Raw genomic sequence first — 12156 nt, forward strand, 5'->3', positions numbered from 1 at the left:
ATGCTACAGGTGCATTGCCAAAAGGGAGCTCCAGAACATTCATTCATTCACAGGCCAYTAATGCACATCTTGGGTTGTTTAGTCATTCAGCTTCTAGCCCCCAAAAGCACCGTAGGAAAGCTAATGGTCCGTTAACACATGCCCTGGAATGTGCTCCTGCTTACTAATGGGAAATATATCTTTATAATTCCTGTATCTTCACAACCCTAGCTTAACAGAGTAGAATTCTTCCTACCATTTGGTAAGTGTTTTTGAAAACAGCATTTTCAATTAAGGCTAGTTGCCTTCAATCTGGTGCGACAGGTGGGACATTGTTAGGCCCTCTCTGTGTCTACGCAGAAGAAAGGAGGAAAGGAAACAGCTGACTGCTTTCCACGATCGCTGGGTTCAGCAGAAGAAAAGTTCCACCATATGCCTGCACGCTGTACCGAATGTAGCTGTGACTCCCAGGCCCAGCTGATTCAGCTAAGCACTCCATCTTAAATGCATGCTGGAGAGCAGACCATGTACTTCTCTGGAGAAAAAGTATTCTTGATAACTCTCCAACTCAGTGTGAGGTGTTATCCCCATTCCCTTATATTAACAGAGCCACAGAAGCTGGGGTTTTCTTCTGCACAGCTCCTCTGCACTCCTTCCCTGGCCAGAAGTGATTCCCTAGTGATTCCCTACATCTGTCAATGCTGAGATCTTCCTGGTTCTGTGGCAGAGCAGAGAGGAARAGCACAACTGCCAGCCTTACCAGAACAAATTAAGTCTCTAATCTGAAGCCAAAGCTTTTGCCTCTCTATGGGTCTATCACTGGCATGCCTGCTTGGAGGGAAAATCCCATTTCAAAATTGAATGCAATTGAGTTTGTCCCTTAATGCCACATCCGCAGCAGAAAATAAGCATCCTAAAATACTTGTGAGAAATAACTTAGCTATTAGGGCCCACTCCAATGGCTTTTACTGCAAAGCACAAAGATTTTTGAAGGAAACAGCCACTGTTCACACTTACCAGGGAATTCCACTGCCAACAATTGCATTTGAATAGGATTAGATACATGCAGCACAATTACATCAGTTGTATACATAGGGCTCAAGGATACCCAGAAGATAATAAATGGCTTTTCTGTAGTTCAGGGATGGAGATCTGATTCTCCTTGATTTTCTCCCTGCACACAGATACAGAGAGAATGCACAAAGCCAGCCAAAATCCTTTGTGGCGGCTACCTTTTCTCTGCCTGTACTCCCAGGCCCAGCAGGGGCCTACCTGGCACTCAGAGCAGGCAAGAATAGCTGCAGGACTACATCAGATTTGCCCTCTGTTTTCCATGGCTTTCTAGACACACAGAATAGCTGGCACCTATAAAGGTTCCAGCCACACTGCCAACAGCTCCTCCTCATGTCATGGGTTTGGTGCTAAACCCAATTTAGAAACTTTACACCATCTCTAAATCAGCCAGGATGCTGTCTGAGCATTGCTGAGAGATCTTTGGACAGCAGGGTAGGAGCATTTACAGGCCTCTTGAATCCCTTTACGCTGAATGGTGTAGGAAGGTCTGAGAACTACATTTCCTACTGAGCTTCTCCATATGCAGCCTTCAAATTGAGCCTTCATGTTGCTCTAGGGGATGGTGCACATGCCAGCTCACTTCTGAGCCCTCTCCCACCTCTGCCTTGAGGCTTAAGACACTTTTTTCACCTCTTAAGACCAACTTCCACCCAGTGCTGTGCAATAACCTTTCTTTCAGTACAATTATACACAGTCTTAATATTTTTCTGTTGCGGCCCAACAAAGACATGCAGGAAGAAACCTTGGCCCTGCTTACTATCAGTATGAGTTCTTGCCCTTGGCTTTTGAGAGGTGCTAGAATTTCAGTGTTTGTAGTCAAATCAAATCTGATTTAATTGACAGTACTAATGGAGATTCAGCAGTTCTGGGATACAGGGTATTCTGGTTAAGTCACCTGCATGGGTAATTCAGGGGTTGTCTGGATGCCAGGTAAGACTTTCCTCAAGGCACAGGGGGAAAGAAAAAAGGGCAAAACCCTTGAAAACATCTGTTTGCTTCTAGTTTCTCTTGTCAGTCAGGCTTCTTGCCAGAAGCTCATTAAAGGTAATTAAAGGGAGGAAAAAGTATATGATCATATTTATTATGTAGATAAAGGAGGGTTGGGGGGTTTATGTTAAAAAGAGAGAGAGAAAAGTGCTGATACCTCTGCTTCTTGTAGGGTCCCATGTTTCAAGCATACCATGTCTGGACAAGTGATAGGAGAGCCACAACCTTCTTGAATTGCCAGCTGCATGTACTGTTTTAGGCACTAGAAACAAGGAAAGAAAAAAAAATGATGGAAAGTTACAGCCCACATATAGGTAACACACAGGTGCTAGAGATACTGCACAGCTACCACCTCCACTTCCTTAATTGGCTGTCCTGAAGCTCCAGCACACAGAAAACATCAATTATTACAAGTATGAATGCTACAAGTCATTGCATTGGAAAGAATGCAACAAAGAACAATTAATTATGTATAACTTCATCTGCCGAGCATTGCGTTTACCCAGGTCAGATCCATCAGCACTAACATCTAGACTCCACTAAACCAGGGTTGGGGGATAGGGGGGCTTTCATACTAATTAAACAGGCTTTGCTCTTTTGTCTGTTTTGTTTTTCCTTTCCCTTTCTTAATTCAGACTCTCCATTGTAGGAGACCTCAGTTACAAGGAGGAGGAGAAGACTACTGCTCTCAGCAACATAAAAGGGGGAAGAGGATTGTATCCTGGCTAGAAGGTTAACCTGCTCTAGAAGATGTGAAATGATCAGTTCCCTCCTCCCCCCGCAAGTCCTCCCAAAGAGATCACATAATTTCCATGATCTACCATCACCCTCTGGTCTATTGAGCAAGAGTTCAAAGTCCGTTTCCAGCATGGAGACCTTCTTATGAATGTTTCCACATTGTTTCATTATACAAGAATGGCAGGCCTTTCCCTCCTCCCCCAACATTTTACTTGGCCTGCCAGTTTCCAATATTTCCGATTTGGATGTTAGGGGTCCACAACTCCTGTCTATTTCGCACAAGTTATACRGTCTTCAAACTGGCAGAAAACTAGTGTAGCAGACTACAGAACAGTGCTCTTAAGTTTTCATCTCAAGATTGCACAGGTAAGTAAGCAAGCTGACTTCCAATTATAAAAAACCAACAGTCTGGTCGAAAAAATGAGAAAACATACCACAAATTGCAAATCACTGCTAACAAAATAACAAGACATGGATTTCTGGCAGATTTTGGTATCAGCTTGCATAGTTTATCTTAAATGAAAAATAACATATTTTACGAGCAGCAGGACTAATGAAGCTTTGTTCCCTGCAGACTTGTATTACACATCCATGTGATAAACCTCTCCTCCTTCTCAGCCCTGCCAGCTTCTTCCCCTGGCGCCCCTTCCCCCTCCCCCAAGCCCTCCCCACGCCCCCATCCACCTTCTGCCACTGAGGACAGCTAATGGGTTGAGCACTACCTGACTGTCCCTCGTTAGGGCGGCTAATTTGGGTTTCCCTTTCTAGTCACCTGTCAATTTTCTAGAAATATGTAAAAGTGTAAGGTCTTTGAGACCTCTGCCTGTCTGCCAAACTGGAGTGTCAGCCCTGGTAAAGCCCTGGGACTCTTCACAAACAGCTTTTCCAATATTCATAGGCATTCAAGCCTACATTAGTTTGGACCATTCTGATAAAGCCTTGCATATTGTGCTCTGATTAAAGAAAATTCCTTATTTGTATTTTTATTGGAAAGCTGGTGCCCTCTTAAATATCAGGCTATTTAGGAGTTTTCCAAAAGGAAATGAGGTTTCCTTACTATTCTGTCTTTCCACTGAAGTGTCAATGTCCACACCTTTTTGGTTAATTCTGATGAACCATGTAGAGAAATTACTTCAAAGCAAATAGAATCTGTTTAACTTATTGGCATTTTAAATGAGTTTACTTTTGATTTGTAAATATCTGTAGCATAATTATTTAGAACTTTGTAGGGGTATAACCTAAATGGTAAGCTTTAAACATTTAGATGATTAAGCACTTAAGGATTCTGATCCAGCATATGTCCCTGTAAGAAAGCAACAGAGCAGGCTATAAAGAAGAGATGGTGCAAGTAGTATGTGGGAGGTGAGGGAGATATCCACAACTGAAGAGCCAAAAGGAAGCCTGTCATTAACTGAAGGCACTATTAGCTACCCAGGGAAAGTCGGTTTGGATTTAATCAGGAGCTATTCCTTTATTATCCAAACGAATTCAGTGCCCTGTCCATTCCCTTGACGACCTCCCGCAAAGGCATCTAGGCAGAACACTATAAAAAGTCTGTTTGCTCACTGGATCAGATCACCCCACTACGATACACAGCTCCCACACAAAGCAGTAAGCGTAAACAGGGACAACACCCTGGCGGTGACCAGGAGCAGATATCCTAGATAACCAGATAACCAGAGCTACCAGGACCCTGCAACACCTGCATCAAATGCTGAACAAATTCACTCCCTGGTTTGTGCCTGCAGCCAGCACCCACCAGGACTGACACTAACAGAAAATGCTGCCCTCCAGCTCCTGTCCCCAAAGCCCACACGCATTGTGTCATGATGGATATGTTTCTTAGGTATGCAGGTGATGCTCCAGCATATGCTCCTTGCATCTTGCTCCCGCCACTCAGGAGAAACCTGGTTATTTTCTGGATCAAGTCTCACAGCAGCATTTAGGGAAGGGGAATGTTCCCCTCCAAAGCATTTGGCTTGCCTTAATTTGTCCACAAGCATGGGAGAACAACCTTTTACTTTTAGTGAGATCCTGGCTTCTGCCTCTTCTGGGATGCCAGCTGATATTTAGTAATCTGTTCTGACAGCATGATGCAGCAGACTCGTATTCTGGGGGCAGCTCAGGTCAACCAGCTACCGAGTGAGGACAAAGCCTGAGAAGTTACTGCAGGCCTAGAAGCAGCCCAAAGGCTTGTTCTTAATTTAGACTTCTAGGACAGAAGCTCAGAACACTGACAATTATCCTTCCACGGAAGGACGGGCATGAAGCTCTTGAGTAGCTTCTATCCACCGTATGAATTTTGAATTTAATTTCTACATACAATATCTAAACCATTAGYGTTATCGAGACAGAAGAGCAGAGGTTTCTGAACTTTGTTAATGCATCTGGATTCTCTGTCTCTTCTAGCCCACTGCTTAATTGTAGGGGAAGTTAGTAATTTGAGACTTCTGCTATACTTTTAGAGGGTGCTGTGCTTTTAGGGGATGAGTTGGAGAGATTTTATAACAGGTCTCTGCAGCACCATGAACCTTCAAATGTTTCACAGAAAACACCCCCATTAAATAGTTTCTATAGATACTAAATATTTTGCCTTAATTTTCTGGCCTTGGAAAAGGGGATTATGGGTACGATTCAAGAAGGTGGTGAAAGGGCTTAAAGCTGCTGGGAACCTTGAAGGAAACATTTCGCATTTATCACTGAAGGATTGAGCTTTTTACCTGAGTCCTCATCTAAGTTTGTACAGAACTGAACTTTTTGCCCTCCCCACCCCCAGCCCTTCACAAGGTAGCATCAAAGAAGAGATGGTGGAAAATTACTAAAATTTTAAAATAYATCTTCACTTAAGCAGCAGGACTGTTTTTAGAGAGGTTTTTTTATTATTATTTACAGCTCAGCTGCTACTTTATCATCTTACTTGAAAAGTGGCAAATAAAAGTAGCTGAAAAGATATACAAGCTGTAAATGTGATGAAAAGAGGATTCAATGTTTATACAATGAATTGTGATTCACCTCCTCAGCAGTACGTTCTCCTACACTATGGAGAAAAATACACTATATAGATATAAAACGGTAGAACTTTTAGTACTTTTTGTTTGCAAAAATCAACAATATCCCAGTTAGAAAAACTATGCACAAACTATGTATGCTATTTAACTGGTCTACAAAATGAAGGCAAGACCAAGGAACTCAGCCATCCGCAACATTAGAGTTCCTTAAAAGGATCTTAATCCAAGCACCCAAGAAATCACCAGTTCTCAGCATCCGTGGGCTCCACACCCCTATCCACAAGCAGTTTCCCGCAGTGCAGTGATTCACAAGCACAGGGAACAGTCGGTGGCTGGAGTGGCTGCAGTGCAGGACCTGCAGCTTTCAGAGAGAATCGTACCGCAGTTGTGTTGTCCATGGCCAGAGCAAGTCACCCGTGGCTACCTTCCTACCAGAAAAGCAAGGTTTCCAGGAAAACTTCACGTAGTCGTGGCAGAGTGGTTGAGGCCACAGGATAAAAATTCATCAAGGCCTCACTGAACAGGTTTGAAACCTGCTGACTACAGACAAACCAAAGGAATTTTAACTCCCAAACCTGCAGATGCACCTTAATCAATTTGCATTCTTCTTGACTCAAATTTTACCTGCCGAGCAACTATACCATGTACATATTTGTTTGTATTCTGTGTATGACACAAAATAAAATCTGATGCAATTACGGAAGAAGGATCGATTCAAATGTGACAATGCAATTCCACCAGCAAAAATCAGTGTATCTAACAGAAGGTCTAAGTGCTAAACTAACTTCCTCAACCAAGTTTTGCTCCTGTAGGACTACTGTCAACTTCAGTGGAAACTATACTATGAATAATTTTACCCCCTCATTTGAGATTCATAGTGTGTAAAGAGACCTCTTTCAAATAGTTTGCTCTCTAAGCATTTTGGGGCAAGAATTTCTTTTTTTTTTCCCCTTACTATGTTTTTGTCTTTCAGTCCGTCAGCTTCCCCAGTTTAATGAAATAAGATTAATATCCATTTACCTACTTCACAAAATGCTACTCATGAATACCTGGTCAATTAAGGCCTGTAAAGTACTTGGATCAAATTATTATACTACATGCAACATATGTGCATGTATTTTTACCTTACAGGATTTATAGAAGAGATTACATTTTACTCAAGTATTTATATATGCCCCAAGTACACATTCCCCTCCTGGAACTAACAGGCTGTAGAAAGTATTTATCATAACAAGAGGAAATAATCTTGAAAAAAGCACTGAAAAGCCCAGTCCAGCAATTCACAACTATAACAAGAACTGTAAGAAGAATTCCTTTCTCAGTAATAAAACACTTCCTGTAAGCTTCAAGAGTTTTTGCTATGGTCACCTGTAAACTCTAAGAATATAAAATTCTGTTTAGGCTATTCATAGATTCTTCATTTCAACACTTCTCCCACATGCTGCTCTAGCTTTAACTTTTTTTTTTCCAAAGCATATTGTATAGAAGGGATTTTTAAAGTACTGACCAAAATATAGAAGTCTGTTTGGCAATGTATTTAATCTGCAAACAGACCATAATAGTTCTGCATTTTAACTTAGGAATTAGTTTGAACTATAACTTAAGTATTATGTTGCTAGGTAATGAAGTGACAAAGGCACTATATCCCTCTAACTGCAAAATGTTACATTTCTATTCAAAGCCATTTTCAGATAACCTTCTCTGTACCAGAGACAAAAGATGAATCTCAATCATTCCTACATACTGCTTTTTCCAAGTATGTTGACATATTCCATTACTTTGCTCTTCTCCCATCTGTAGGAAGCTCTTCAGCTTTCTAAATGCAACCTCATTGGTTTGAATATAAAAGCATGAAATGAAACCACGTATGTGACATGACAAAATYGAACAGGTAGTTTGAGAGAGATGGAGGGATGGCTAAGAAGAAACTGAAAGGTCTGGCCTATTTTCCTGTCAAATGATACAAATATTGCAGCTGACCACTGTGTAGCAGTTGATACAGAAATTGTAAGACTTTTCCTTTAATTAAACATCATGATTACTGTGAAAAGGAGGAAAAAAGAATCTACAGTATTTCTTAAGCAATATTAGAGCATGATCCACATTAAATTTGAAAATGCAAGAAATCAATGATAGTATTCTGCCAAAAGAAAAAAGACTTTCCAATTAATGTATAACTTGAAGAAATTTTCAATTTCGGAAAATTTAAGAGAACCTCACATTTCCATTTTAATATCTGCAAGACTGATTTAAATTGTTAAATCTCTCTTCCACATTTAGGTCTTCAAAATTGTATAGGTTTTGGGTTTGGAGTATTTTAGCCTTGGTTTTTTGCAATCTCAAAATCTGGGTGGGGGAGGCTAGAGAGAGAGAGAGAGAGAGAGAGAGAAAAGACATAATTTTTCAATTGGCACTCCAGAGGCCATGTGTATGTCTCATCTTATGATTCAGAAGAGATTAACATATAGACTTTTAGTTTTCATTTGGATTCTCTGTTCTGTGCAGCGTTCATGTATTTTTTTTATTAAATAAGAAACAGCTCTCATTTCTTTCTTACCATTTACAAATGTCATCTATTCTTCAGTGCACACACATGACAATACACACTTTAATATGTAGTATTATGACTTCGCTGGCACTGTTATTGTCAGAACTTTAAATATTCACCACAGTAACTGCCTGATCCAACCAGCATTTAATCAATGGCATTGTGTATTCAATTAAATGTTTAAAAAAAAAGAAGAAGAAAAAAAAGCCCCAGAACCAAAACAGCACTCATAGTGCTTCTGACAGATCTACATAATGTTTCATAGTATGTTCATCACTGTCATGACATCTGTGCTCTTGTATGTTCAATCTATAAAATAGACCAGTCACTTTCATTGTGTAGTATAGGAGCTCCTAAAATCTCCCAAATATTCCTCAACAGGACTTAAAGAGAGAAATCAAGTCTATTGTCAGTTGGCTTATGTTGTCTTAGAGGCATCTGCACTTCACTTGGGAAAAATTTGGGGGCTTTGTCAATTGAAAAAGTTAAAAAAAAAAAAACACAGAAATAGCCATTTATGAATTTGTTAGAGATAAACTTAGGATAGACATGGTTTAAAGCAAAAACCAAAAATCCAATAAAGCACACATTTGTATTTCTCAATCTATTTTTAACTGTTAAGGACCAGGTGCAGTGATAAATGAAGTTGCCTTCAAACAGACAGTATATCAGGCCACATAAGAGCCTTATTCAGAGAGATGTTTAGAAGAAAGTGAAAAAATGCCCTTTAATCTCAAATGTGATATTGGCATCTTTTAGCTAAGTAGAAGGGGAGGATAAACATGAGTGACAAGCATTTTATTTTGTCATGACCAAATGACAGCATCAACAAGGCAACATAACAATGGCAACCCTCCTGCTCCTCTAAAACCCTTTAAAAAAAGAAAAAAAAAGAGAAAAAAAAGGCAAGCTTTCAAGCATGTCTGAGAAATACACTGTCATCAGTTTTATCTCATCAGATCTACCTCTCATGCTGCTAGACTCTGCTCAGATACACACTCTAAAACCAATTTACACACAGCCCTCCATATCCTGGCAGCCTTTCACAAGAGTCAGGGTAAGGAAGGGGCAGGCTCCTGGTAATCTATGCCATGAAGTGGTACCACAGCCACCAAGACCGGGGAAACTCACTACTCCAAAACCAAACTAGCTGTGAATACAGGGCCACGAGGCTTGTCACTGGGCTGGCTCTGTTACTGCTGTAATCTGAGGCATTGACAATTACTTCACATCTGCTTCTTCATCAGTAAAACGGAGATGACATCTGCTTCACAGAGGCACTGCTGTCATGAGACATTTTGGCTGCCTCTTTCTCACCTGTCCCCCCCACAGCTCCCTCCTTCCGCCACCACCGTGTGCTGCCACCTCTGCTCACTTCAAAGGCATGCAGCCCCTCTTCCTGAGGAGGAGCATTTATCAAAAGGCAGTGGTGATGTCCTTTTGGTACCCCTGCTAACTCTGCCCATGGTGTGATTCTGTCCAGAAATGCATGCAAGAAGTTCTGAAACCATCTAAAATACTATAAAAGCGCTATGGGTTCAGTGCCAATATTAGCAGGCGTGGGCATTTTCTTTTTTATGACTTTAAAACAAAGCTATTCTGAGACATTTCAAAAGTCAAGCTGAAAAAAAAAATCCAAAATGTCAGAACTCAACAGCTTGGTACCTGTGGGTGGAAATGGAAAACAATCTGAGGTGAGCTTTATATAAAGTAAGTGGGGCATTGCAGCACAACGGCTATTTCGGAACAGGAGAACACAGTGTTCAGCCGCAAACACATGCAGGTGTCTCCTCGGATGGGGAAAAGAGGAGGGAGAGGAAGAAGGGATTGAATCCTTTCTCAAAAAAATAGCACTAAGAAAAAAAAGAGCTGCCAAAAGCCAGTGTTCCGCAGATGAAAGCAAATCCAAATTTTCCCTTACTAGTAAGTTTTACTAAGCAGTCTTTCACTGGAGTATGCATGTATGTTTGTTCCACTTAGCAGACATCCCACGCTCTGTGTGATCCACCTCCCCCTTGTCTTTGATCTACACAGACTCCTCTCCTCTGAGGCTTTTCTTTCCATACTTTTTGCTGATGATGCTGATCTTTCACATCACTGTCTCCAGTTCACCCAGTGCTTTTCTGCAAAAGCAGTCTGAGGCTTCACAGCACTATGGACAAAATGTGAACATTTGTGAACTATGGACAAAACATGAACAACATTTTGCCATCCAGAGAAGGAGGAAGGGCAGGACACAGCTGCTCCTGAAAGGAATAAAGGAAGAAAAGGAGCCTTGGAGGGTCCTACTGGTGAAGTGCAACATAGAAATTCCTATTTCTAGTAGGGTTTTCCCTTCCCCTCCTGCAAAAGTAGCTGTCAGCAGCACACAAGCTCATCTCTCAGTGGCTGCAGCTTCCCAGGGCCCTGGCCTAGCCAAGCAGGTGGCTGCCAAGGGCAGCAGGCTGTCAAGAGCAGCAAAAGAGTCTTCCTTACCAACGTCTAGCCCTGGCTCTGCTGTCACATGCATAGCTATAGCAGAAAATCTTTTTCTCCCAAACCTTTGAAAACTAACAGCGGTTGCACAGTGTTTCATAAACCAGAGGTATTTCAGCTGCTTTGAGTTGAGTCTTGCATCTTAGTGAAGAGAATAAATAAAACACCTTTGTTGGAAATGGAAAGATCACTAATTATTGCACACTTCAGTGGCATACAGAAGAGCAAGGGAAGAAATCAACATCGGAAGGAAGACAAAGTAGAATTGTTCTAGGCCTCTGCCTCAAGGAGTCTCTCATAAAATGTTTAAATGCAGCTCCCATTTAAAGAAAGAAAAACTTTTCAATTTGAAGTTGTTTGATGCATTGATTCTTTTTAAACAAAATAAAATTCAAACTAAATCTAGAAAAGCTCAGAACCAGCTGTTTTAGTTCAAAACATACTTTTTAAAACTTTCTGGTTGTAATAAATTGAAGGGGGGAAAAATCATTTCATCTTACCTTGATTGACTCCCTCTCTCTGAATTTTTCAGAAGTGCCAAACAAACAAAAAAGTCATTAGAAAAGTCAAATTTGATCATAAAACTCTACTTTCAGAATATTCAGGACAGCACAGAAGCTACCTGTGCTTCTATTCAACTTTACACATTGGCTTCTCCTTTTAAGGTTGCATGAAGCTTAATCTCATTTAGACTGGATTGTGTGCGCCAATAATGACAAACAGGTGGATCATCATTATATTTGTTTTGCACGTTTTGTAACTCAGTTACCTCACACTCTTCTCAGAAATACAAGACCTAACAAAGAATTAGCTTGGAAAAAAAGAAGGATGAGTCACGCCAATGCTGCACAAACATGTACTAACAGCACAGAAACAAATACGTAAAATTATCTTTTGTTTTCATAGTTTGTTATATGTTGTCTTAGGCAGCTCAAGCCATGTTCCAGTAAATAACACACAATATGGATATAAGCTGCTGCTTGACACCAATAGCAGCAACACCATTTATTGTTCACCTGCCTCACATCAGGAATCTGAAATACTTAGGAAGAGAGGGAAAAAGAGCAAAGACAAAACAGAACAGAACTGGCATGTGAGGGAGAGACTGACGCTGGCATGCTGACACATTTACTGACCCACAAAACTACATTCTCTGTAACAGCACTGCACTATTTTATCCTGTCATCTCTTCCACCAGGACAATCCTACCAGACATGGTAAAATTTCATCTTGTTGAGTGCTTACAGGCTACAGACTCACCCTGTGTTTTCTGTAAGGCCCTTAATAGTTCCAGACGTTGTCTGTCCATAAGGTATTTTATAATGTTCCAGCTACCAGGACATTTCT

At 40.8% G+C, this 12156-nt stretch overlaps 1 protein-coding gene across 2 annotated transcripts in view; it reads right to left on the bottom strand.

Moving 5' to 3' along the window:
- The window catches only part of RNF144B (ring finger protein 144B), a 61573-nt gene that overhangs the window by 25123 nt on the left and 24294 nt on the right, over positions 1 to 12156 (bottom strand). For both annotated transcript variants that reach the window (XM_026059533.1, XM_026059532.1), the window contains exon 3: positions 2198 to 2302. In XM_026059533.1, coding sequence (XP_025915318.1) covers positions 2198 to 2302 — 105 coding nt within the window. The remainder of the gene's footprint in view (positions 1 to 2197; positions 2303 to 12156) is intronic.

The sequence above is a fragment of the Apteryx rowi genome, unplaced genomic scaffold (genome assembly GCF_003343035.1).
Source record: "Apteryx rowi isolate R43461 unplaced genomic scaffold, aptRow1 scaffold_159, whole genome shotgun sequence".
Lineage (NCBI taxonomy): Eukaryota > Metazoa > Chordata > Aves > Apterygiformes > Apterygidae > Apteryx > Apteryx rowi.